The sequence below is a fragment of the Propithecus coquereli genome, unplaced genomic scaffold (genome assembly GCF_000956105.1).
Source record: "Propithecus coquereli isolate 6110/MARCELLA unplaced genomic scaffold, Pcoq_1.0 Scaffold84, whole genome shotgun sequence".
NCBI lineage: Eukaryota > Metazoa > Chordata > Mammalia > Primates > Indriidae > Propithecus > Propithecus coquereli.
Genome location: NW_012154618.1, coordinates 5,458,424 through 5,484,907, shown reverse-complemented (window position 1 = coordinate 5,484,907; position 26,484 = coordinate 5,458,424). Strand labels below are relative to the sequence as shown.

At 37.7% G+C, this 26,484-nt stretch overlaps 1 protein-coding gene across 1 annotated transcript in view; it reads left to right on the top strand.

Annotated features, from left to right (window-relative positions):
- Window positions 1–16,946, top strand: part of SMC3 (structural maintenance of chromosomes 3) — a 56,575-nt gene extending 39,629 nt beyond the window's left edge. Inside the window, exons 12-29 of the mRNA XM_012663928.1 lie at window positions 171–292; window positions 1,307–1,520; window positions 2,693–2,796; window positions 2,996–3,095; window positions 3,516–3,676; window positions 4,017–4,158; window positions 5,751–5,901; window positions 7,927–8,079; window positions 10,186–10,337; window positions 11,398–11,556; window positions 12,170–12,277; window positions 12,789–12,897; window positions 13,405–13,652; window positions 13,740–13,952; window positions 14,269–14,460; window positions 14,621–14,798; window positions 15,837–15,943; window positions 16,535–16,946. Coding sequence (XP_012519382.1) covers window positions 171–292; window positions 1,307–1,520; window positions 2,693–2,796; window positions 2,996–3,095; window positions 3,516–3,676; window positions 4,017–4,158; window positions 5,751–5,901; window positions 7,927–8,079; window positions 10,186–10,337; window positions 11,398–11,556; window positions 12,170–12,277; window positions 12,789–12,897; window positions 13,405–13,652; window positions 13,740–13,952; window positions 14,269–14,460; window positions 14,621–14,798; window positions 15,837–15,943; window positions 16,535–16,606 — 2,685 coding nt within the window. The 3' untranslated portion in view covers window positions 16,607–16,946. The remainder of the gene's footprint in view (window positions 1–170; window positions 293–1,306; window positions 1,521–2,692; window positions 2,797–2,995; window positions 3,096–3,515; window positions 3,677–4,016; window positions 4,159–5,750; window positions 5,902–7,926; window positions 8,080–10,185; window positions 10,338–11,397; window positions 11,557–12,169; window positions 12,278–12,788; window positions 12,898–13,404; window positions 13,653–13,739; window positions 13,953–14,268; window positions 14,461–14,620; window positions 14,799–15,836; window positions 15,944–16,534) is intronic.
- The last annotated feature ends 9,538 nt before the right edge of the window (window positions 16,947–26,484 follow it).

Below are 26,484 nucleotides of genomic sequence, written 5' to 3'. Positions count from 1 at the left end.
AAAAAAAAAAAATTTGTGTTGTGAAATCGATTTTTCTCATGAGTTTTTTTCATGGGAAAACTTTTTTTTTATTATATTCAACCCCAAGAGACATTTTATGCTAGACTTAAAAATTAGGCAAAAAAATTTTAAGCAGATTGCTTTTTTAATTTATCTTTCTGTATTTACAGAAACGTTTATTAAAAGAGAGGCAGAAGCTGCTTGAAAAAATAGAAGAAAAGCAGAAAGAACTGGCAGAAACAGAACCTAAATTCAACAGTGTAAAAGAAAAAGAAGAACGAGGAATTGCTAGGTCTGGGAATTTTCACCAACACTTTAACTTTCTGCATAGTTTCTTTATAGAACCTAGTTGTGGTTTAAGAATGTACTAGCACAGTAAAGGGCAAAAGTTAAATGCTCACTTCAAAGAAATAATAGCTAATGTTTAACAACTATTGTGGGCCATGGATTGTACACATATTGCCTACATTATTTCTCAAAAACTCTAGGAAATTGACATTATCCCTACTTTAAATTCAATAAACTTGAGCCTCTTGGAGGTGAAGCACCTTGCCTAAGATAACAAAGCTAAATGTTGAGCTTTTTAAAGCATGCATTATGTTCTTTTTTTTACTCAAATTACATCTTACTGTATGTTTCATTCTACAACTTTCTTTCTTCCCTCAATGCTGTTTTAACAGCTTTTGGTATCTATCTATAGATTGGACTTGACAATGTTGGCTGATTTCACATTATTTAGTATATTATCATGTTTTTATGCCACTTAATTCCTTTTAGTGACTCGCCTATTTATATCCTTTGCCCATTTTTTTGAGATTTTTTTGCTGTTTCATAGGATTGTTTTATGTAATCTGGACATTATGTTATAATGTATGTATATTATATAATGTATGTTACAAATGTTTTCTCTCATTTTCTTCTTGCCTTTTAGAGTGTCTTTTATTGTAAGGAGTTGAAAAGGTTTATGTAATTAAGTATAATTACAACATTGTTGAACGTTCCTGAGGTGTAGGGCACTAGAACTCTCTAGATTTACTGACCAACCCAGACCTGGAGTAAACCCAGACCTGAAATCCTTAGGGTATGAGTTGTCCTTTGACTTTGGGATTTTGAAGTTAAATTACTATTATATAAAACTGGCTAGTTCAAGGAGCTATATTATATAGTAGTTGCTTTTTACACTTAATTCCTTTTTTTATATAATTTTTTAAATGACTTTGTTTTTATATACAGTTGACATTGATTTTGATTAAACTTTGTTATTTTGTGTTCTCATTTTCAACCCATTCTCTTCTATCTTGTGTAGATTGGCTCAAGCAACTCAGGAAAGAACGGATCTTTATGCAAAGCAGGGCCGAGGAAGCCAGTTTACATCAAAAGAAGAAAGGGATAAATGGATTAAAAAGGAACTCAAGTCTTTAGATCAGGCTATAAATGACAAGAAAAGACAGATTGCTGCTATACATAAGGATTTGGAGGACACCGAGGCAAATAAAGAGAAAAATCTGGAGCAATATAATGTAAGAACTTTTATAGCTGCTTTGTAAAAATCCTTTAGAAGAGATAAACACGTACAGTTTTATCTACTTCAAATTTCATTTTTGAATAAGTTTACATGGGCCGGGCGCCGTGGCTCACGCCTGTGGTCCTGGCACTCTGGGAGGCTGAGGCGGGCGGATTGTTTGAGCTCAGGAGTTTGAGGCCAGCCTGAGCAAGATTATGACCCCGTCTCTACTAAAAATAGAAAGAAATTAATCGGACAACTAAAAATATATATAAAATTAGCTGGGCATGGTGGCACATGCCTATAGTCCCAGCTACTCGGGAGGCTGAGGCAGGAGGATCGCTTGAGCCCAGCAGTGTGAGGTTGCTGTGAGCTAGGCTGATGCCACGGCACTCTAGCGCGGGCAACAGAGTGAGACTCTGTCTCAAAAAAAAAGAAAAAAAAAGTAATTGGTTACAAACAGAGAATGTAATTATTAATATCTCATGAAGCACAATTTGAAGTACCACCCTCAAAGGCTGGTTGATCTTCAGATTTATCTTGCTTATTTTATTGCTCTTTACAAAGGCAAGGATTTTTGTTTGGTTTGCTTGATGATTCCCCAGCTCTTAGAACAGTGTCGGCACCATGTTCTATTTTTTGTGTGTGTGTGTGTGTGTGTGTGTGTGTGTGTGTGTGTGTGTGTGTGTGTGTGTGTGTAGAGGGGGCAGTATGAAAAGTATGCACTGCAGTATTTTGAGATTTTGTGAATCTATTTTTTCTTTTAAAATCCTGGCATGTATATTACAGAAATAGTAAGGTTTAGATCAGTAATTAACAAATTATTTTAGCAGTGTTTTATAGAGTATTTCATTTTATGGTTTGTGTTTTCAGGGTGATGTGCTTTTTTTTCCTAAAGATGTTTAAAAATTAAAATTGGAGTTTTTAACAGCTTCATTGAGGTATAATTGACATACAATAAATTACACATAAAGTGTATCATTTGATGAGTTTTGACACACATATACACCTGCAAAACCATCTTCATGGTTAAGATAATGAACATGTTTATTACCCAAAAATATTTCCCGGTCCCCTTGGTAATTCCTCCCTTACTCACCTTTTGCTCCCTCCTCCCCAGTCCTTTTACAACCACTGATAAATTTGATGAAATTGGATTTTAAGTTTGAATTATTTTTATTTCTGTAGAAACTGGACCAGGATCTTAATGAAGTCAAAGCTCGAGTAGAAGAACTGGACAGAAAATATTACGAAGTGAAAAATAAGAAAGATGAATTGCAAAGTGAAAGAAAGTTCGTATAGACTAAAATATGCCTTAATATTTTTTTGCCTTATCTTTTTGAGTAATGCTAATTACTGGCTGTTACATGGTCTTTAAATTACAAATTAACTGTTCCAAGTTTGTTTTCAGTATTTTATTCTAAACTATGTACTGTTACTGTATCTTCTTATGTGTTTAAAGTTAAAGGCAGTCTAACTTTTATTGATTAGTTACTTGTGGAGAGAGGAGAATGCAGAACAGCAGGCACTTGCTGCTAAAAGAGAAGATCTTGAAAAGAAGCAGCAACTTCTTAGAGCGGCAACAGGAAAGGTGGGCAGGTTCTTTCCATTACCTCTGTATACAGTGAGTCATTAAAACAGTCATTATAACACAAAAATTTGTTAGCTTTCAAGCTGTAGGTCATTGGTTTCATGTAATAAATAGGAGAGTACCATCCAAATAACTTATCCTCTATAAATATGAAACAATAGCGATTATATATAAGCAGGCTTATTACCACCCATGCTATTAATGATAGCACTTTTGATTTTTAACACTAATGTCATAGAACAGAACCTATAATATAAGGTGTTACATGTAGTTGCCATATTTCAAGGAGGTGATGTGTTTGTTGGGGAGGATGTTTAATCTCTAATATATTTTAAAATGTCTGCAGTTAATGGGCTTATTTCTTAGCGGGAGTGCCATTGGCGATATTATTTTAATATTTTCACTTCAAACAACTTACAGGCCATTTTAAACGGAATAGACAGCATAAACAAAGTGCTAGACCACTTTCGTCGGAAAGGAATAAACCAGCATGTTCAAAATGGCTATCATGGCATTGTAATGAATAACTTTGAATGTGAGCCAGCTTTCTACACATGCGTGGAAGTCACTGCTGGAAACAGGTAAAGGAAAGAAGGACTAGGAATAACCTAAGGAATAACCACCTAAGAAACAACTCTCTGTACTTTTAGTAGAATATGTCTTCCATTATCTTCTTGTATCCTTGGTTCCTTATTTAACTGTCTGATTAAAGAAGTAGACGTTAAGTATTTGTTCCTAATTGTAGAAACTAGAACTTATCCTCTTTGGGTTTTGTCCATCCCATCATTGGAATTTTCTAAGTAGTCTTTTTTTTCCCCCCAATACAAATTGGGTTGTATAGAAAAAAGTGAATTGTTTGATGCTTAAATGTTTATAACACTTTAAAGTCTAACGAAGGTGTGTTTTACTGTTTATATGTAGGTTATTTTATCACATTGTTGATTCAGATGAAGTCAGCACAAAGATTTTAATGGAGTTTAATAAAATGAATCTTCCTGGAGAGGTCACTTTTCTGCCTCTTAACAAGTTAGATGTCAGGGATACTGCCTATCCTGAAACCAATGTGAGTCAACATGTGTTAAGGTCTCTCTTTCATTAAGTTATTTTTTATTATATAGATTATTTAACACCTGCTAGTGGCCAGGCACTGTATGCTGGGATTTACTGATCTATAAGATAAACATGCCTTTCTTCCTATGGAGCATAGTTAGTGCTGGGTGGGGTTGAGGAGGGAGACAGATGTCATAGCCAAGACATGAAACAAATCATTGCAAATGTGTAAAGTGTTAAAATGTATAAGGATAGGATACTTTGAGAGCATTTGTGTGTGTGACAAAATTAAGGTTAGGGAGTTGGAGAAGAATCCCTGAGGAACTGTCATATGAAGTGAATATTTTAAAATTTTCTGGATATACTTTTAAAATAGTAAATTAAATGAAAAATTGCTAGCAAAATGACAGACTCTGAAAGCATAGTGTTGCTTTTGTTACTAGCTAATATATTTTAGATGGATTAAAAATATTCTTCAGACACCCTTCCTAAAGAAATGTTGTAATTGCTTTGAGTTACTTCAGAATGTTGATGGTAGTAGCAACTGTTTTTACCATCCTCTAACGTTAAAGCTGAAACTGTATGAGGAGGATCAGTAATTTAAGTGGAATGTTAATCTTATAAGCTACTGAAGGGTCCAGTTTTCTCTGTTTTCAGATCTGCAAATTACCTTTGAAATTTTGGGGAGGAAAAATTGAATCTCACAATGTATGAATGAAACAAGACACAAAAGAATGCATGTAGCTTGATTTCAATTATACTACATAACAGGACTGAAATGATAGAACTAGGAAAAAGTACGAGGAAGTGTTCTTAGCACAGAATCACAATAGCAGTCACCTCCAGCAGGTAGCCACTGTATATAACCACTGTGTGATTAGGAATGGAGCACACTTGTGTCAGTGTTCTGTTTCTTGTGTTGTGTGGTGGTTATATTGCTATTCTCTCTATTAAGCTTAACCTGTTTATTGCATTTTTCTGTGTATAGGATATATTTCATAATTTTAAAAATTATAAAAATCCTATTCTAACAGCTTAGGAGAGAGGAAAAATGAAAATAAATTTTATCTGAAAAAAATATTTTTCTGAATATCTAATTTAGATAAATAATATGTAAAATTACAACATTTGGGGGAAATACTATTTACATTTATTTAGCTCTTCTGTGTGAGAGATAGTATACTATCCTAAGTATTTCACATATATCAACTCATTTAGTCTTCACAATTTTAGAAGGAAGGTTCTGTTATTGTAATTTTGTAGATAAAAAGTAACCATTCTCTAGAGAAGTTAAGCAACTTGTCCAGAGTGCATGATGAGTGGTGGAACCAGCATTTTGAACTTAGGCAGTCTGGCTTCAGAGCCATTAAATTCTTTAGCACTATGCTGTACTATTTGAAAACCTTAATGATCGTGTGAAGAAAATTTCCAGGATATTTCAGTAGAATGATTTTTCTAACTTCATCAGTATAAAAACCAGTAATTTTGAAATATAATGGCATTTGTGTTTATTTGTATTTCTTAAAGATGTAATTTATAAATCTGCTGACAGTTTTTAATTAAACTTGTGATGTTTTTGCTTGCTAACAAAATATTTATTTTTAGGATGCTATTCCTATGATCAGTAAACTGAGGTACAACCCCAGATTTGACAAAGCTTTCAAACATGTGTTTGGCAAGACGCTTATTTGTCGTAGCATGGAAGTTTCAACCCAGCTGGCCCGTGCTTTCACTATGGACTGCATTACTCTGGAAGGTTTGTAATAATAATTCTTAGCTTTGAACAAATACATTCTAATAAATCGTTAACACATATAATAAGCTGTGTAATAATATGTCACTTGGGCTGTATGCATGTCTGATGAGTGTATCTTATATATTAATTCAGAGTCATTTTGGTTTTAAGAGTATTTGAATTCCAGAAGAGGTTTTGGAAGAAAGGAAATTAAAAAAAGAGAGTATTTGAAAATTCATGTCCAGTTATTTTATCATTTTTTAAATCGTTCAAGTAAGAGTCCAAACAAGATTCATACTTGATACTTAGTGAACTAAATATCTTAAATGTAATCATTTGGTCTGTAGCAGGAGTTCTTAACCTTTTTTGCACTGTGCTTTCCTTTGGCTGATTGAAGCCTATGGACCCTTTCTCAAAATTTTTAAATGCATAAGGTAAACTACTTTGGATCACAGAGGAAACCAGTTATATTGGCATGGTTATAACAATATTTTTAAAAATATGACATAGTAATTCTTTAATGTATTTAAAAATAAGATTTAGTGGTGGGTTTAATAACTACCATAATTTTGAAGTACTGATGCATAAAAACAATATTTTGAGATCTGTGACAAGTGTAATCTGATATGAAAATAGTTTTTATTTCTCTTGGTTACGAAGTTATGAGTACTAAAAATACTACCGTGGTTCTTGTCCTATTCATTATATAAAGAAATGCTAAATTTCATTTTGAGGTTAGTAAAAATAAAGATGTAAAATTTTTTCCCACTCAAGTCATAGACCTCTTAAATATTATCTGTGGAATCCAGGTTAAGAACCCCCAGTATATAGGTTTACCTGTCCTCATTTTTTGTTTATTCCTTCTCTGTATGATTGATTTGTTGAAGAAAGAAGGTCAAACTCCAGCCCCCAGCTTTATCTGTATATATGTACATTTCATTGTTGGTTGTTCAACTCAGCATCTGAGAATAAATTGTAAAACATCATGTCATATCATTTGTAAAATTTAAGCATGCATCTCCTTAGAGTAAGGACAATTTCTTATATAACCACAGTATCATTGTTATACCAAAGTAACTTAACATTAACCAAATAATATTATCTAAAAAGTATCCACATTTAAATTTTCTCAGTTATTCTAAATTATTTTTCTATCTAGGATCCAATCAAGGGTGTATGCAATGTCTTCTCTTTAGAGTCTTTAAATGTAGGACAAGTTCCTCTTGTGTCTCTCTCCTAACCCACTGAATGGGGTTAGGACTTTCTTATAGAAAGTCTGCATTTGTCTTGCTGCTTCCTCATCATTAGATTCAGGTTAAGCATTCTTGGCCTGAATGCTGCATGAGTGATACATACTTATTCCATCATGTAATGTGTGCCATTGTTAGTGATGCTGTTGGATCACTGGTAGATCTCAGTTGTAAAAGTGCCTTTTCCCCTTTATAATTAATAAGTGATATGTGGGAGTATTCTTTAAGACTACGTGAATATCAGGTTCCCCAGCATCTTTTTTACTAGCAGTTTTAGCACTTATTGACCTTGCCTGAATCAGTTATTACAGTGGGTGTTTCAAAATGATGATTGTTAAATTCTATCATTGTGTCTACGTTTAGTAGCAGTTACTCTTCTGTAATGAAAAGCCCTCTCCTTTCATTATTTAAAAAAGTATCATTGTGATTCATGGATTCCTTTTTAAAATTCAGTGTGTTATCACATTGTCATTGTTTTTGATGCTCAGGTTTTTCCAAATATGAGCAGTGGGAATTCCAGGCTAGGTCCTGTGTCTTCTTAACATATCCTCATTAGTCTTCAGCACTTCCTTGCTTTTTGGCAGATATTCAGGATTACCTGGAAGATACGTTTTTTTAAAACTGCAGATTTTAGCATTGGAAAGAAATTTTTTCAGGGTGACTTAAATATATAACTTTTTAATTCTCGTTATGCAGTTAAAGCCTTTAGATTCGTTTTTTGATATAAGTAAATTCATCATTGAATAAAGAAGTTGTTATACGGAGAATTATTACCTTTCTTATGTTTTATTTATAGGTGACCAAGTCAGTCATCGGGGTGCTCTAACTGGAGGTTATTATGATACAAGGAAGTCTAGACTTGAATTACAAAAAGATGTTAGAAAAGCAGAAGAAGAATTAGGTGAGCTTGAAGCAAAGCTCAATGAAAATCTGCGCAGAAATATTGAAAATATCTTTTTATTTTGTGCTTAATGATGGCTACTGTAGAGAAAGAACTGCGTTTTGATTGCAGTGTATAATCTTTTGTGTGTTGGTGTGTTTTTTTCATGTATACAATAGAGGAAAAAATTCCATGCCTTTCACTTTGATTTTTATTTAAGCACAGGAGCTTATGATTGTTTCACTTTTGAAGACTAAGGGGAAAGGCTAAAAGCTATTTTAATATTGATCCTTTGCTTAAATATTAATAGCTAATACCAGGGAGTCACTTTTGAAAGAAAACTCAAGAAACACCAAAATTAAAGATTATTGGGCAGAAAAAGGAAACTGAAAAGGATTGGTGAGTGAATTGTAAAAGGAAAACCTGGATAGTGTTGGAACAAAGAAGAGGTTGGGGCCGGGCGCGGTGGCTCACGCCTGTAATCCTAGCACTCTGGGAGGCTGAGGCGGGCAGATTGTTTGAGCTCAGGAGTTCGAAACCAGCCTGAGCAAGAGCGAGACCCCGTCTCTACTAAAAATAGAAAGAAATTACCTGGACAACTAAAAATATATAGAAAAAACTAGCCGGGCATGGTGGCGCATGCCTGTAGTCCCAGCTACTCGGGAGGCTGAGGCAGAAGGATTGCTTGAGCCCAGGAGTGTGAGGTTGCTGTGAGCTAGGCTGACGCCACGGCACTCATTCTAGCCCGGGCAAAAGAGTGAGACTGTGTCTCAAAAAAAAAAAAAAAAAAAAGAGGTTGGGAGCATCAGTAATGCCACAGGCAATACAGAAGTCAAATATATAAGGATTGAAAAATGTCCATTAGATCTTTTTTTTTTTTTTTTTTTTTTTTTTTTTGGTGAGACGGGGTCTGGCTTTGTCACCTGGCCTAAAGTGCAGTGGCATCATAGCTCACAGCAACCTCAAACTCTTGGGCTGAAGCGATCCTCCTGCCTCAGTCCCCCGAGTAGCTGGGAATACAGGCATGGGCCACCATACTTGGCTAAATTTTCTATTTTTTTGTAGAGATGAGGTCTTGCCCTTGCTTAGGCTGATCTTGAACTTCTGGCCTCAAGCAGTCCTCCTGCGTTAGCCTCCCAAAGTGCTAGGTTATAGGTAGGAGCCACCGTGCCCAGCAGATTTTACTATCTTGAAGTTATTTGGTACAGATTTAGTGTTAGTGGAGGAAATGGCTATCAAAAATCCAAGTCGGAGTAAACAGTTGTTCTTTCACATAAAAATGATGCTGCATGAAGAGTGGCTAGTTCAGCTCACAATTGAAACAGTTGTGCATGTACATTTTCCTAGAACAACCATGATGCTTTGGTATAAGGCAGAAATATAATACTTTGTGCTTCCCATTTTGTCATACAGTGTTAAAAATATAGGTCCTTGGAGCATCAATAAAAAATAAAGTTAATGATTTTTACTGCTTCAGGGACATTCTTAAGTGAAACTGGCAGTTTTTTTTTTTTTTAACTGCAAGTTTATAGCTTCTATGTCATCAGTGCAAGCAACAGCAAGGAGAAAAAGACAAGCATCTTAGCTTTGACCTTGCCCAGGTCTGCACATCACAGTTTGAGAACTGCCTAAATTTGGCAGGATGTTCGCACAAAGAAAGTATGGGGAAATACTAAGAGAAAAGGATGTTGACAGCATATACCAAGCTATCTTCCTATATTTGATAATCCAGCTAGTTGAATTATTCTTCCACATTGGGCAAGACCTACTTTCATGCATAACTTCCTAAAGTACATGGGGCCTTAAGCATATAATAGATAAGACCGTAAATACTTATTGGATGAACAAATACTTTAAAAAATGTATTGTTAGATTTCACTTAGCTTCCTTTAGGGTTTTCCAAGAATTTTTTTTGTTTAGCTACTCGTAAAATAGTACACATGTTATTTTTAGAGTAAAATGATGGGGTAAAATGTTTTAAGCTTCTTTTATGATTGAACACATTTAGGGTAGTATAGTTCAGCATTGTTAGGGTCCATAAATGTGAAGACATAACTGTTATTTAGGGATGAAGAAAAGGGAATACATGGTGTTGTGTTAATAAAGAACCGAAGAGAATTTAGAATATGTGATAATATTTACAACCTAGAGAGAGTTTTCCTTAGCCTTGTATATGGATTAATAATGAAATCGATCAGTTGATGAACCAAATGCAACAGATAGAGACCCAGCAAAGGAAATTTAAAGCATCCAGAGATAGCATATTATCAGAAATGAAGATGCTAAAAGAGAAGAGACAGCAGTCAGAGAAAACCTTTATGCCTAAGGTTCGTAAGTATGTCATTTATTATAGATTAATTGGGGTGGATCATATGTTATCTTTGAATTTTATACGTTCCATTTTTGTTCATACCCGTACTTTTGGATATCTACATCTACACTCACATCCATGGATACCCAGAGTCTCCTATTGGCTGCATTCAAATTTTTCACCTTCATTGGGTAAATAGGCATTTTGAGATATGGCACAATAGTATTGTCTGACCATCAGTATTTAATTGGTCACTAATTTTTCTGTCTGGAAGCACTCTGGAATTAGTTGAATATTTGATCGCATTTTGTCCAGATTGTATTAAAATGAGTAGAAAGCAAACTTATAAGTGATAATATATTATTTGTCTCATGAACTTGAAGCAGTTTTGACAAATCTTTTACATCACTACATCAATAGTACTAAAACAAAAAAGAGGTGAAAAAAATAAAGGGTCCACAATTGTACCATCCCAATACATTCTGGCAACTTTTTTTTTTGGTGGGGGGAAAGAGAGTCTTGCTTTGTCACCTGGGCTAGAGTGTAGTAGCAGCATCGTAGCTCATTGCAAGTCAAGCTGCTGGGTTCAAGTGATCCTCTTGCCTCAGCCTCCCGAGTAGGTGGGACTACGAAGTGCACTCTACCACACCTTGCTAATTTTTCTATTTTTTGTAGAGATGAGGTCTCGCTCTTGCTCAGGCTGGTCTCAAACTCGTGGTCTCAAGTGATCCTTCTACCTTGGCCTTCCAAAGTACTGAGATTACTAGTATGAGCCTCCTTGCCCTGCTTCTTGCAACTTTTTATTCTCATGAATATACCTTATGAAGATTTTAGTTTAATCATGGGATATAATCTGTTCCATACCCCCCATAGTATTGCATCATAAATATTTTTCTTGTTGCAACATAGTCCTAATTGCCAAATTTAATGGGTACCTAATATTTGAGTTGATATAATTATTTATTTAGCTTACTAATATCAAATACGAATTGTTTCCAGTTTTTTAGTATATTTTACTATTAAAAGTAATACAATGACTAATATCTTTAATAATCAATGGATAACCTGTCATATAGCAACGTAGCTTACAAAGTTTGGAGGCAAGTTTGCATGCTATGGAGTCCACCAGAGAGTCATTGAAAGCAGAACTGGGAACTGATTTGCTTTCTCAACTTAGTCTGGAAGATCAGAAGAGAGTAGATGCACTGAATGATGAAATTCGTCAACTTCAGCAGGCAAGTATAATTTGCCAGGAAAAAATTTTCATTGATAATTGGCTATTATGAAAGGTGTCTTTTTTGCTAAATAAAGGAATATGAAAGAAAAGAACATTGAGAAACATAAAAATGAGACTTGGACTGAATACCCATAAGAATAAATTTCTCTATGCCATTCTGTCTGTGTTAGGATTATATAAGAAATCTTCATTTTCTCCTATCTTATTTAGTTACCATTACTTATTAGTTGTAAGTATTACTAGTACTAGTAAGATTGAGCTTGTTTAATAATGATTTAAAGATTTAATAATGTTTTGAGTAAACATTCTAATGTTTGATTTTTTAATGCATAGATGTAAACAACACTGAGTCCAAAAAATGAAAAACAGGAAAAGAAAACTATTTTTGACAACACCTTATAAAAAGAACCAGGCATAAAAATTTAGCATTATGGATAAGCACAAGAGAGAAAATGAAGAAAGTATAGCGCTTTTTGGAAGGGTATAAAATAGAAAAGTCTATTTTCAGCTCATTTGAGCAAAAGTAATGGACAGGACAGCAGATTAATAGCATTCCTGTGTGTGAAATATGCGTGCTGATGTAGACAACTAATTTTTCTTCTCAATTCTAGGAAAACAGACAGTTGCTAAATGAAAGAATTAAATTAGAAGGTATTATTACTCGAGTAGAGACTTACCTCAATGAGAATCTGAGAAAACGCTTGGACCAAGTAGAACAGGTATGTTCTTTTTTTGAGGGTTGTTTGATGACCATAACCTATTAAAATTGGTTATATGAGAGGCTCTGATTAAAAGCATGAGTTTTGGGGACAGAAAGCCTAGTAGTCAGTCCATGAGCCTTGGGTTGGAGTTCTAGCACTGCCACCTAGTGTATGACTTTGGACAAATCATTTAATATTTCTGAGCCTCAGTGTCCTCTTGTTTAAAATAAGCATAGTAGTACCTGTTTTGTATGATTGCTATCCTGATACAATCTAGGTTCTCAGTAAATGTTAGTTAATATTTTCTCAGAAGTAGTCAGATGCTGAGAAATTTTCAAGTAATTATATCATTACTCCCCTGCCCATGGATACGTTATTTGCAATTATATGAAATATGTATATTTTTGTTTTCCCGAATGTTTATTCAAGCTTAATAACAGCTGTAGAAACTGTTGACAGTCTTAACATTTTGAAACTAACAAAATTTGTATTTTGCAGTTTAATGCTCATAAGTTCTTTTGTGTTGCAGGAACTTAATGAATTGAGAGAGACAGAAGGGGGTACTGTTCTCACTGCCACAACGTCAGAACTTGAAGCCATCAATAAAAGAGTAAAAGATACTATGGCACGATCAGAAGGTGAATTTTTATATAGTAAAATTTTTTTGGTATTTGGCTTGTTTTATAAAATATCCAAATAGGCAAAAGCATGTACTAATGATTTTTTTATTTCATCATCATGAACAATTTATAGTGAATGGAATATAGTAAGTTGACTATAAATAGTAACGTTTGTTGAAATGTTCATAAGAGACCATAAATTTTTCATTTCATTGACAGAAATATGAGGTACCTGAATCGTTTCTCTTGTCACTTAGTTGCTGAGAAGAAAATAATTTTTTAGTTTTTTGTAAACATGAACATTAAGTAATGAAACTTATATATTTCAGTGACTCATGTATACTCCTAATTTTGTCCAGACTTAAATAGTTCATGAATTCTCACAGTAAAATTTAAAAAACACTTAGAAAACGTAAAACCTATCCATTTTGGTAGATATGACTATTATAATAAAATCTTTGCTCATAAAACACTCTGGCTTTAAAATAGATATTACAACCTAATTTTGTTTTTTCCTTATCTTAGATTTGGACAATTCCATTGATAAAACAGAAGCTGGAATTAAGGAGCTTCAGAAGAGTATGGAGCGCTGGAAAAACATGGAAAAAGAGCACATGGATGCTATAAATCATGATACTAAAGAACTGGAAAAGATGACAAATCGACAAGGCATGCTATTAAAGAAGAAAGAAGAGTGCATGAAGAAAATTCGAGAACTTGGATCGCTTCCCCAAGAAGCATTTGAAAAGTACCAGACGCTGAGCCTCAAACAGGTAAATCTTTTTGATTTTAAATTTGAAATCTTGTTGCAAATTGCTCTGTATGTGAGTTTATTTATACGTATTTTTTTCTCCTTACAGTTGTTTCGAAAACTTGAACAGTGCAACACAGAATTAAAGAAGTATAGCCATGTTAACAAAAAGGCTTTAGATCAGTTTGTAAATTTCTCTGAGCAGAAAGAAAAGTTAATAAAGCGACAAGAAGAGTTGGATAGGGGGTACAAATCAATCATGGAACTGATGAATGTACTTGAACTTCGAAAATATGAAGCTATTCAGTTAACTTTCAAACAGGTATGTTTGTGTTTATAGTTAAAACATACACATAGGTCAAAAGCTTCAGCTCTTACTCAGTTTGTGAAGATTTTAAAGCTTTTTTCCCCCTTGACAGGTGGATCTAAAACTCATGAACAAGTCCAGCATATAGGTTGCTAACATACAGTAACTTAAATATTTTACACAGCTCTTAAGAGGATCCAATCTGTTATTTTTGTTCTTCAGATTAAAAAATAATTGGTTGCGTTTAAATATTTGTCTTTGTTTTAAGCAGTAGTATGAATAATTTCACTTAAGAAAAATTTATATTTGAATTGACTTTTTTTTTTTTAAGGTCTCCAAGAACTTCAGTGAAGTATTCCAGAAGTTAGTACCTGGTGGCAAAGCTACTTTGGTGATGAAGAAAGGAGATGTGGAGGGCAGTCAGTCTCAGGATGAAGGAGAAGGGAGTGGTGAAAGTGAGAGGGGTTCTGGGTCACAAAGCAGTGTCCCATCAGTTGACCAGTTCACTGGAGTTGGAATTAGGGTAAAATACCTTTACCTTCCATTTTCCTCAGAATATTACCATAGTAGAATTTATAAAATCTTTGGCAAATCTAAATTGGCACATTATATGCAATTTAATTTTAAAGAGATAATGGTGATTCTACCCCTTTAGATTGTTAACTCATAGTATATTTTCTTAGGTATCATTTACAGGAAAACAAGGTGAAATGAGAGAAATGCAACAGCTTTCAGGTGGGCAGAAATCCTTGGTAGCCCTTGCTCTGATTTTTGCCATTCAGAAATGTGACCCAGCTCCTTTTTACTTGTTTGATGAAATTGACCAGGCTCTGGATGCTCAGCACAGAAAGGCGGTGTCAGGTACAGTTTTGGTTTTGTTCTTACCAATGAGAACTTGCTTAAAGACTATAGCTTACCTCTTTTATAGTGGTATCTTGTTTGAGGTATTGCAGAGGACTAGACAGGTTATATGTTCAATAAGTAAGATAACTTCTCTTTTACAGGTTTTTAAAAGTTAAATATTAGACTACAAGGTTTAGTTATGTGAGAAGTAGCTGTAATTCTTTGAGTCAGTTGAAAATCCTTCTCTAATTAAATTTTCATACAAAAGTTTCTCATTTTAAAACTTTTTTTTCTTAATGTTAGACCAGTCCCTGTCATAAACAGCGCTGATTCTATATTTAAAGAATCTAATTCTGATTTCGAGTAAGTTAAAAAAGTCTTTGGGGAATGGGTAACAGAAGGAAGTTTGTTTTTGTTTTTTGTGTGAGAAAACTTATTTGCCCTAACTAATGCTTTGTTAGAAGTTGCTTCCTCTTTATATTAAATAAGAACTTTATATTTTATAACTTTAAGATATTGGGGTTAAAGATTTATAACTAATTTAAGAAGTTAAGTTGGTAATTTTTGCAGATGTATGTATGAAAAATAAAAATCAGGCCGGGCGCGGTGGCTCACGCCTGTAATCCTAGCACTCTGGGAGGCCGAGGCGGGTGGATCCCTCAAGGTCAGGAGTTCGAGACCAGCCTGAGCAAGAGCGAGACCCCGTCTCCACTAAAAAATAGAAAGAAATGATCTGGACAACTAAAAATATATATATATAGAAAAAATTAGCCGGGCATGGTGGCGCATGCCTGTAGTCCCAGCTACTCGGGAGGCTGAGGCAGGAGGATCACTTGAGCCCAGGTGTTTGAGGTTGCTGTGAGCTAGGCTGATGCCACGGCACTCACTCTAGCCCGGGCAACAAAGCGAGACTCTGTCTCAAAAAAAAAAAAAAGAAAAAGAAAAATCACAGGCTGTTTTGACAGTTTTGAATTTTAGGTAAGAATAAAGATAGTTGCTTTTTCAATTTTCAGATCTGCCAAGAAGAACTTATTAAATTACTATTTCTTTTTACAGATATGATTATGGAACTTGCTGTACATGCTCAATTTATTACAACTACTTTTAGGCCTGAACTGCTTGAGTCAGCTGACAAGTTTTATGGTGTAAAGTTCAGAAATAAGGTAATTTTATTTTACATGAAGTTTGTTAGTGTTTCGTTATATTTATTGGATTCTGGTTTTGTTACTTAAATAGTAAAAGATAACTTAGTCCTTGCTTATCTGATGATGATGTCTTTGTAAAAAAAAAAAACTTTTAATACTTAAGTTTAGCAATTTTTTATAGCATTCATTACATTGATTTTATTTTCATTGGCATTTTGAGACTGCTTTAATGTGTGATCTTTAACAGTTACATACATTCATTTATATTTGGCTGGACTTCATAGCTCTTTCTGGTATCTTCCAGCCTTAGGATTCTTTGATGAAATAGCAAAGTAATAGAAACTGAACAAAAAAAGTAGTTTAAGTGTTTAGGCCTAAGTGTCTGCGTATGTCTTCAGAGCATTAAAATACAGAATATTTTTAAACCCACACGTTGAACAAACACAATTGTAAATAAAGGTATCAGTCAGTGCTTCAGAATCATTGGCTTAGTATGTAAAATATATAGGTGACAAGCTGGATATTTTTAATATTACCCTATACAATGCAAACACTATGTATTTCTTTAGGATTTAACAGATTTTGTTTTTAACATTTATTGTTCTTCAGGTTAGTCATATTGATGTGATCACAGCAGAGATGGCCAAAGACTTTGTAGAAGATGATACCACCCATGGTTAAGTGGAAAATACTGCTGACTGGTTTGGAAGATGTATATAATAATATGATTCTCATACCCAGAAACTGTAAATTTAAACCTAAATATTGGTCATTATTCATAGTTTTCAGACTTATGACATACATAGTCCTTTTATATTTCTGTCTTTGTATTTTATAAGACACTCGGTGATGTTACATTTCTACTTATAGTTTAAGAATTTTATTTCCTGCGCTTTTTGTAAAGTGTCCTGCTCCTCTTTTAAATCTTTTGAAACATGCTAAATATTCTTTCCTAATTATTTTGTCAGTTGTACTGCCTCTTTTTTTATAGCTTCAATTAAATAATTGGTTTTGTGACTAATTTAGTATTTTATGCCTTTTTTTTTGTTATTGTCTCTTCCAGTGAGAACACAATCAAATTGGATGTAAGTCCCCATTTTGACTTAATCACCTTTTTAAAGACCCTGTCTTCAAATACAGTTACATCTGAGTTATTGGGAGTTAGGGCTTCAACACGTGAATTTGGGGAGGGGGACTAAATCTGCTCCTGTGGGAACATATCTCCTCTGGTCTGTGACAATTTCTTTGTTTTTCATGCCTTAATAATTTTTGAGGATATTTTGTAGAATGTCCCTCAATTTAGGTTTGTCTGATGTTTTTCTCATGGTCAGACTGGGGTTGAAATAATACCACAGAAGTGAGGTATCCTCATCACGTCATAAAACAGTACATATTATTAGTGATAATTTTTTATTTATGTATTTATTTCAGGATATTATGGGGGTACAAACATTTTGGGTACATGTTATGACTTCGCCACACCCGAACCATGATTTGAGGCGTGCTTTTCCGCCCTACAACTCTCACCGGGTCCAGTGATAATGTTTATCTTGATGATCTGCCCAAACATTGTGTTTGCCAGGTTTCTTCATTGTAAAGTTACATTTTTTCCCTTTCCATATTCTCTTCTTTGAAAGCAAGTCACTAAGTACAGCCCACATTGGGGGTCTCCTGTGACCTTGGAAAACTACCTTATTAGTTCTGGTAGCTTTTTTGGGTAGATTCTTTGAAATTTTCTACATAGACAATCATCATCTGTAAATAAGGGACAGTTTTATTTCTCTTTTCCAACATAATTCCCTTGAATTTTTTTTTTCTTGTTGATTCTCCTACTTCCCTCCCACCCCCCAAGTTTATAGTTATTATCTACAGGAAAGTTTGTTAGGAACTACTCTTCCCTTAGTGGAAACCAGAAGTACATTAAGAGGCACTTTTAAAATAAATATTAATGAGACTTTAAATTTACATAAAAATATGCATTCTCTTTGAGTTTTCATTTTGACTAGCTGAATCTATAGAGTTTAAATACTCAGTATAGTATTTATACTCCATGGCTTTTTTATAACTGATTTTCTATAACAGAGAATTTGGTATAAGGTATGCTCTACCCAAGGCTCCATTCAAAGGGTTATGTAACCATGACATCTGTCTAATATTCCTACTAACTTTCCTATACATTTACCCAAGAATATTCATTGAGTCATTAAATTCCTATGGAGGCTAAAAAGGTTGGTGTATAGTTTATGATCTATAGCTTTGTTCTTATATGACTGACCCTTTATAATATGGAATTTGGTGTAAGGTAAGTTCCATTTAAGACTCAAATTCAAGGATTGTTAAAGGCAGCATCATTCCAGAACTTCTTAATACGTTTTTAAGCATCTCCCCAAGGAAACAGTATAATGAAACTTCAGTGAATTTGTAACAATAAAGCACCTAAATAATGAAACAATATAAATGTTTTAAAAACCCATATTTTTTGCTATATTAATCATGAATTAGTAATTGTAATGAAATGGAATAGAAAAATGTGAAAATCCTGGGCATGATTAGTCAACTCAGAAACTTAGAAGAAGGACAGAAATCTACCCAAGATATTAGCCAGTGATTCATAAGAAATTCTAAAGTGCCACAGAGTGCCTGCATAGTCCTCTTGTCAGAGTAAGACTGATTCTTCCACTTTGGGATTTTCTTAATACTGTTACATGTGCACTGCATTTACCATAGTAGATTTGAAGGATGTATATATTTTTAATGCCCTTACCAGCCAGACTGCCATTATTAACTTTTGGGGCATTTCCTTCAAATGTTTATACACAGTTTTATGGTTAGTTGTTCTTATGTTTATACCAAGTATATAACTTTATATCCCGGATTTTTCAGTTAGTAATATAAAATATTCCTGTTTAAATTCTTCAGAAACAAAATTTTAATAGCCATATAATACTCTGTCAAATAGAAGTAGCATAACTTATTCCTTTGGAGGCTTAGAATGTTACCTTTTGGCTAAAGTACCAAAACCAAAAACTGATAAATATTTTTACACATAAAACTTTGGACATTTAGGATTATTTTCCCAAGATAGATTGCCAGAAATCAGAATGTGAATATTTATAAGGCTTTTTGTGTAATTTTTATACCATTTAAAAAGAATGTAAAATACGGAATGGTTAGCATAAGTCTAAGTGGGTTAGTTAAAGATGTGACTATTAAAATAAATGAAAAAGTAATTTTAGAATATGATGCAATTTATTCTCCACAAAGGGAGAATTACTGGTGTTCAGGAAAAGTGAATAGTATTCAGACTTCATTGTCACCCAGCAAATTGTTTTCTCACACAAGGTGCAGCTTCCACTTGTTGGAATGCTTGCCACACAGGTGCAGAGAGTGTGTTCTGTCTTAAGGATTTGTTAGAGTAGAAATAGTATTCATTCTCTACCTTTTATTCAGGCATATCTTCTTCCTCTGGAACACAATTAGTGTGCATATTTATGCTGAGTCTGATTTATTAAGGAGAGTAAATGGAAACCAATTGCACATTAATGCAGTTAAAAATGGTGACAACAAAGTGTTAACCTACTACCTAGAAATTAGGGGAGTCTGTCCTTATCTACTTGAAGATTTTTTCCTTTTATGTTCTTTGATTATGTATAATTAGGTGGAGATTATCCTCTATGTTTGTGTGTAGATTTAGCAATAGTTCCTTGTTCCCTTAGTTTCATCTTTTTTGAGAAACAGGTAGTTCTTCCTCCTTTTCATCTGGGGGAAGGAATAACAATCTATTTCAATTGTCTTTTGCCTGGAAATTTGTTACAGCGTTTATTTTGGTCATGTTATGTAACTCTTGATAAAGCGGGTTGATTGAATTAACATTTGTAGAAGGAACATTATTTTGGCAAGAGCATGTCCTCTTAAAATATGGCTTTCCTGTCTACACTTTAAGCTAAGAATATCAGAGAACCTTGAGAGTTAGGATATATTTAAAGGCAGAGATATAAAATTTTTTAGTTTAATACTTTGATTTTACAGATGGGGAAAATTGAAGTGCAAATGAGTAAGTGAGCACAAACAGCTTAGTAAATGACAGAGCCAGAACCAAGTCCTGGCTTTCCTGCTTCAGTCGGGCAGACGTTCTACTGCATTAGCTCTTTGTTTCTCCCAAGTTAGCTGTGAAAATGGGGGAGATGTATCATGAGTACAGTGTTGATTGATCCTCCAAATTACAGAGAAGTAGATTTTTAGGGGCACGAGTCACCACCATTTTTCGTTTCCTTTGCTCTTTTCCTCCCCCTCCCCCCCATTTTCTTTAGACCTCGCCTATTTAGGTACACTCTGATCACTTGTCTCCATGTCCTAGGGGGACTGGATTACTCCTGGCTGCCAGTCTTCTGCATGAAAGATGCCAACATTGCTCCATAAATCTGCCACCATGTGGCACTCACCCCTTCCTAGAGACAGAGAGTCTGCTGGGTGTAAGAGCCCTTGTGGCAGCCAGTAATTGCACAGGGACATGAGGCAGCATAGAGATAAGGTTTGCAAGGAGAACATGGATATGTTTCCTTTCTCAGGTCCTCACATTGGTTGATATTAGTCTATTGCAAAGAGACATTGGCATTTGAATGTTATCTTTTATGGATTCTATGTGGTTCAGATCAGTGCCTGGCAAGTTGGTTATCAAGCACATTGTATGCAATGATAACAAGTCCTGCATTAGCCTCATAAATAATCCAAAAATTATTCATATATTAAAAATGATCATAAAGACTGGCAACATGGATGTACATACAGGTGAAAAGAAAAAAAAACACCATGGAAAATTGAACTTGAAGGACATGGGTTTAAGACCAAATCATTTGGGGTTACAGAGGCAGTTAATGAGTAATGTAGTAAAGGGCCATGACACTTCTAAGGCAGAGTGTTCTCTAGGAGAGGTTTTCAAACACAAGAATCCATCATACCACCTCAGGATTAGAAATGATGGCTGCAAAGGTTGCTGTGGTTGAGGCTTTCCTCAGCATTGTCTGTGCTGCTACTTTTTCTCCCAGCATCCTAAATCTCAAGTTACTTCGTTTTTTTACCAGAGCCGCTAGAGGGGGCCCTTGACACATGCTAACTCCTCCATTTTTTCAGTCTAGTTTTTCAAACCGTGGCTTATTTGTAGAGTTCCAGGAGCAATGAGACGGTCAAGGTGTGATATTCTTGAGGTTTCTCTGTTGAAGGAATTTATGAGCTACGTGTTAATTGCTTGCAGCTCAGTCATAAATTGGATGCTTTTAGCCAAGGTACCAAGTGCATGCAAGAGGTTGGATTGCTGTTTAGAAAGCCATACAGCATCTGTTTAATGGGATCTTGTTAACGAAATGGCAGCCTTTTCTTGCAACAGCCCTACTTGTTTCTCAGAGCAGTTTTTTCTGCCTGTGCCTTCTGGATCCTCATATAGACCCAGAAGAGGTTGTCCCTGTTTTCCTCATTTACTATTTTTTTTTCTAATAGAGACAGGATCTCGCTTTGTCTCTGGAGTGCAGTGGCATAATCATAGCTCACTGCAGCTTTGAACTCCTGGGCTCAAGCAATTCTCCTGCCTCAGCCTCCCAAGTAACTGGGACTACAGGCGTGTGCCACTGTGCCCAGCTAATTTTTTTTTGGTAAAGGTGGGGGTCTTGCTATGTTGCCCAGGCTAGCATAGAACTCCTAGGCTCAAGTGATCCTCTCACCTCAGCCCCCCAAAGTGCTAGGATTATAGGTGTGAGCCACCACACCTGGCTTCATTCACTATTTCTGTCTCTATCTTGACATCCCTTAACTGAAACAGCTTCACCTGTCACGTTGCTTTTCAGTTTACGGTTGCTGAGTCATCTCCCCCATAAGACTCTGAGTCCGGATCAGGGTTTCCTACGTTCTCTCACAGAGTGACGAGAATACTTGCTGATTTGTTTTCTTATTAGAAAGTGTATTAGAATCTCTGTAGCCTTAGAGAAAGGGCTATTATCTTTTTTAGAACTGTTCCAGAAGTCCATTTTCTATGCTGCTTAAGAACAAAGGATTCATCCCCACGGTGAGCAGGTGTGTAGGATCCCACGCACTGCCTGTACCTCAGCTGGGGTCACTCACAGGCTAAATAGCATCCTCTCCCATGCTACATCCACCATGACTCTGAGAATACTGGCATTGAGCATGGCCCATGGCCTTGCGAGGGATGAGAGTTTAACATTGACTGCCACACTAGAAAATACAAATTTTTCCCTGGGGCCATGGTGTTTTATTAAAACAAAAACAGTCCTTCCTGATTTGTTATTTTTTATTGTTTTCCGTGCATGAATTATATGCAACACAATCCATGTTTTTAGAATTAAATTGTCAATTATAACAATAAGAACATCAACAAGTAAGATTTTCACGAATCAACTGCAGGGTTTTGCTTCACGAGGCCCCCGGGGTCAAAACTAGGCTGAGTTAAATACAACTCACATGGCAGTCAGTGTGTTTAGGTACAAGTAGATAAGTGAGCAACATGGTGCTTCAGTTCTGAGATGTGAGTGGCAACCTTTCATCTCAGTTGTGAGATTAAAGTTCTAAGGAACCTCCAAGAAAGAAACCACTGAAGCTGGGTGACAAAGAGGTCTTTCCAGTGACCCTTGCCCTTTGTTTTGTTTTTCTTGTGGACACGCTTCCGGGGTGTCTACCTAACCTCTGGCCTTGGCTGGGTAGAAGAAAAAGAGATGTTTGATTTCAAGTGATTTCTTGATCCTTTGGGACACAAAGCATGAGGATTACAGTCCACCTTAGATAGCCTCTTTGCTGTATTGTGACGTATACAGGCTAACCTGTGCGAGCAACCCAGTAACTACCTACTAGGTACCAGGCAGGCCCTTATAGCATCTCACTTAAGGGCAGCAACTCTGAAGTAGGTGGTGGTAACCCCAGTCTGCAGAAGAGGAAACTAAGTTTCCTTGAGGGTGAAGTAACTTGTCTAACAATTCTTGTGGGAAAATGGTGGAGCTGAAAGTAGAGCCCGGGTTTATCCTTCTCCACCAGAAGATAAGGTGGAGATAAGCTTGTCCTCTCACTGCCATTTTAAAACCCAAAACGAAGTCAGTGCCAACACTTGCAGATAGACCAGCCACAAGGAAGGTGAAAGGCACCTCTGAATCAGTTGGTTTCTAAGCTGTCTACAAATCCTGGGTGTGTTTGTGGAGCTCTGTTCTTTCCTGCTGCCTCCCTCCCCCGCCTCTAGGAATGCCATGCCACAAAAGCAGGAGGCTTTGTTTTAACATCCTGGGTGCTGGAGGCTCGTTCTAATGGCACTTGAGAAGGAGCTGCGTGTCCCACACCAGGAGCCCCTTCTCTGTATGACCCGTGAGCGTCTTGGCAGAGCAGGTTGCCGGCCGAGTGCCTTTGATTCTGCCCTTCTCTAGCCGTTAACCCTCAGCTCCTCTCACTTGGCCCAACCCTATCTTCTTGTCCCTGTTTAAAAAAGGAAAGGGCTACTGAGTGGATTGGAAAAACCTGCACATCGAACACCGTCGCCACCCCTTGCCCTTCCCTGGCCCTGCGGCTTGGAGCTCGGCTTCCCCAGGAGCCTGGGCCCCGTTCTGCTTCACCTTCCAGCTCTGAGCAGCAGGCTGTGCTTCTGCACCGCTCCCTTTTCTCTTTTTGTGCTCAAATCCACTTAATTGTGCTTCACTTTGTAGTTTGCAGGTATAGGAGGGACTTTAAGGAAAAACTTGGGACATCTGAGGTAGGGAGGGATATGGAAGTTGACAGAACTAAGAGTAGTTCCAGGTCCCCAAGCTATTAGACACATCGGGGCAGGCGCAGGGCTAACAGTATTATTTGTCCTGAGGCTGAAGGCTCTGCCGCCCGGGTAATGCACACCCCTTTTCTGGGACCTCTGTAATCGGTTTTTGCTCCAACAGCCTGAGTCTGAAGAGGGGTCACAGGCAGAACTCTCATCTGAATCAAACTGGTGCTTTTCTCCACAGCTCTTTTCCTGCCTCTTGGGATGAACCTGGTGACTAGGTAAGAACTGGAACAACTTAGCCAGAGCTTTGTTTGGAAATGTATGCAGGACCCCATCTATCTTGTTAGCAAAGCGGAGGGGTTCTAATCTAAACCTATATGACCCAGTCCTTGACTCCTCAGCAAATTCAGTTGAAAAAGAAATTACTCCAGTCTCTTCCCCTGGAGGATCTACCTCAGCAGGTCTGGGGCAGGGCACAGGAGGGCCACAGGTGAGACCCACTAACTAGGGAAATTTATTGGTCTCCAAGAGTGGGGTCAGGCCTGCTAAAACCTTTGAACTTTGGGGGAAAAGGGTGGTCAGTGAAGCTGGGAAATCCTTTCTGCGGCAACTATGCGAAGGAAAGCACCAGAGTTCTTTGGTTTTGATTTTATCCAATGAGGAGAGTGAAACTTAGATCTTAGCTAAGGCAAACTCCGGGGCAGCTGCTGGGTACAAAGGGGGAGTCTCTGCAACTGGCAGAACTTTAGGAAGAAAGGCCCCCGAGCCAGAGGGCTGGGGTTTCAGAGAGGAGTAAGCCAAGGTCCCCTTCGTCCTGGCTAGCCACGGTATGTGCTACTGCTACACTTTCCTGGGCCCTGAAGCTCATTCCTGTCTCCAGGGAAGAGTATTTTTAAACTTACCAGTTTGACTCATCAGCCTCTTTAGTAGAAGGGGCCTGAGGCAGCTCTAAGGTGGGGCTGGGATGGTCACAGCCCTGGGGGATGGCGTATGCAGCTGGAGGGCAATGGCTGCCCCCTGCCACCCCCAGGCCTGCCTTGTAGCCAGTGGTTTCTAGGGAGCTTTTGTTGGCAGCCAACATGAACGTGACCGACACTGCGGTTGTCTCCTCCAGCCCAGCCAGTGTGGAAAAACCCCAGTGGCTCTCGCCCAGCAGCTCAAAGAATCCAGACCAGGAGCGTCCCTGACCTCTGAACCCAAACCAGGCCTGGCCAGTCTGTCACTCGTTAGGCCTCAGTGTCCCTCCCAGAAGGCTTCCCAGGCCCTGCTGCCGTCATCCCTGGACCCGAGGAGCAGGTTTTTGCAAGCTACTGTCTTCCATATTCACCTCCTCTCCTCTAGAAACCTCATATCACTAAACCTTCTGGAACCTTCTTTTGCCTCCTGAGGATTTTTTCTGAGGTCTCTCATCTTCGAAACCTTCTTTGAAGGAGGTACAGTTTTCTCATCCACCTCCTCACAGGTTTAGGAAGAGGGACAAGGAGCCTAGTACCATCTGCCCAGGACGTAGGGGCACTTCCTGCCTTCGCCAGCCCTCCTCTCCCCGGCAGCCTGTCCTGCTCACAGTGGCTCAGCCGTCCCAGTCCTACCCTCGGGGCTCCTCTCACCACAGCCCTGGCCTCCTCCTGAAAAGCACCTTGTTGAAAAGTTGAAAAGATGGTTCTCATACAAGCTACAGTGGGCGTGCGTCAGAGACTTATTTCTCTCAGGAATGAGGGAACCAGCAGGATGACAAAAGTTCTGTAGGACAGTCACCTTTGGGGTTATCTTTTCTAGCCGACAGCAATCACTTCCAATGTCCCAATCCTCTACTTCTCTATTAACATCTCATTTCACAGAGTTGGGCCTAATCAGTAGAAAATACTGGATCAAACTAAGTTACCTTCCCCTGGAGAGTCAGGTGACCCTTATCGGGCCTGCTGGACCGTGCTCAGGTGTGGCTGGGAAGGAGTGTCCGGCACTCTTGTCCCCCAGGTACTGGATTTATTTTCTGAACAAGAAGCTTCTCTGACCACCCACTTCGGCCCTCAGAAGCGGGCCCATGAGGAGAGCTGCTCGTGGACGCTCAGGGTAGGACAGGAGAAGGCCTGGTGACAAGCACCTCGGGCCAAGCGGGTGAGGGGGGTGAGGGGTTGGGAAGCAAGAGCGAGGAGGAGAGGGGGGCTGAGGGCTCCGCAACACAGGGGTGGACGGGCGGATCGGGCTTGATTGAACGGTCACCCGGGGAGGACCTGCGGTATGACAGCCTGAGTTAGGGGCTACAATTAACCAATTTTTCAGACGAGGAAACTGAAGCTTAGAGTAGGAACAGGTCCAGAGTCACCACACTAAGTGGTGACGCCCAACGTTAATGCGAGTCTGTGCCTCCTGAGCCAGTAGTGTACGGGAGGCCACTAAGTGGGCGGCAGAGGTGACACTGCGTGTGTGTGACCATACGTGGTGGGAGGCAAAGGTGATGCTGTGTGTGCACATGCGTGTGCACCGGATAGGAGGTGGGAGGTGACACTGCGTGTGTGTGTGCACATGTCCGTGCACTGGATGGGAGGTGGGAGGTGACTTCCTCCAGCAGCAGGTGCAGAGCTCAGGCCTGGTGCGATCTTACACAGCTAAACAAAGCCAACTGCAGGATTCCACGCATCCGCACTGCGGGGCCCTCATTCCTGTCCCTCTTCAGCACCAGCTGCCTTGGACCCCAGGGGATGAGCTCAGCAGGCGGGGGCCACAGTGATGACAGCAGCTGGCAGTGCCTTTGACAGATTCGCACTCCAGCTTTAGCACTGTTCCCAGGAAGGATGGGTCTCTGCCCCCCTGTGGGCTG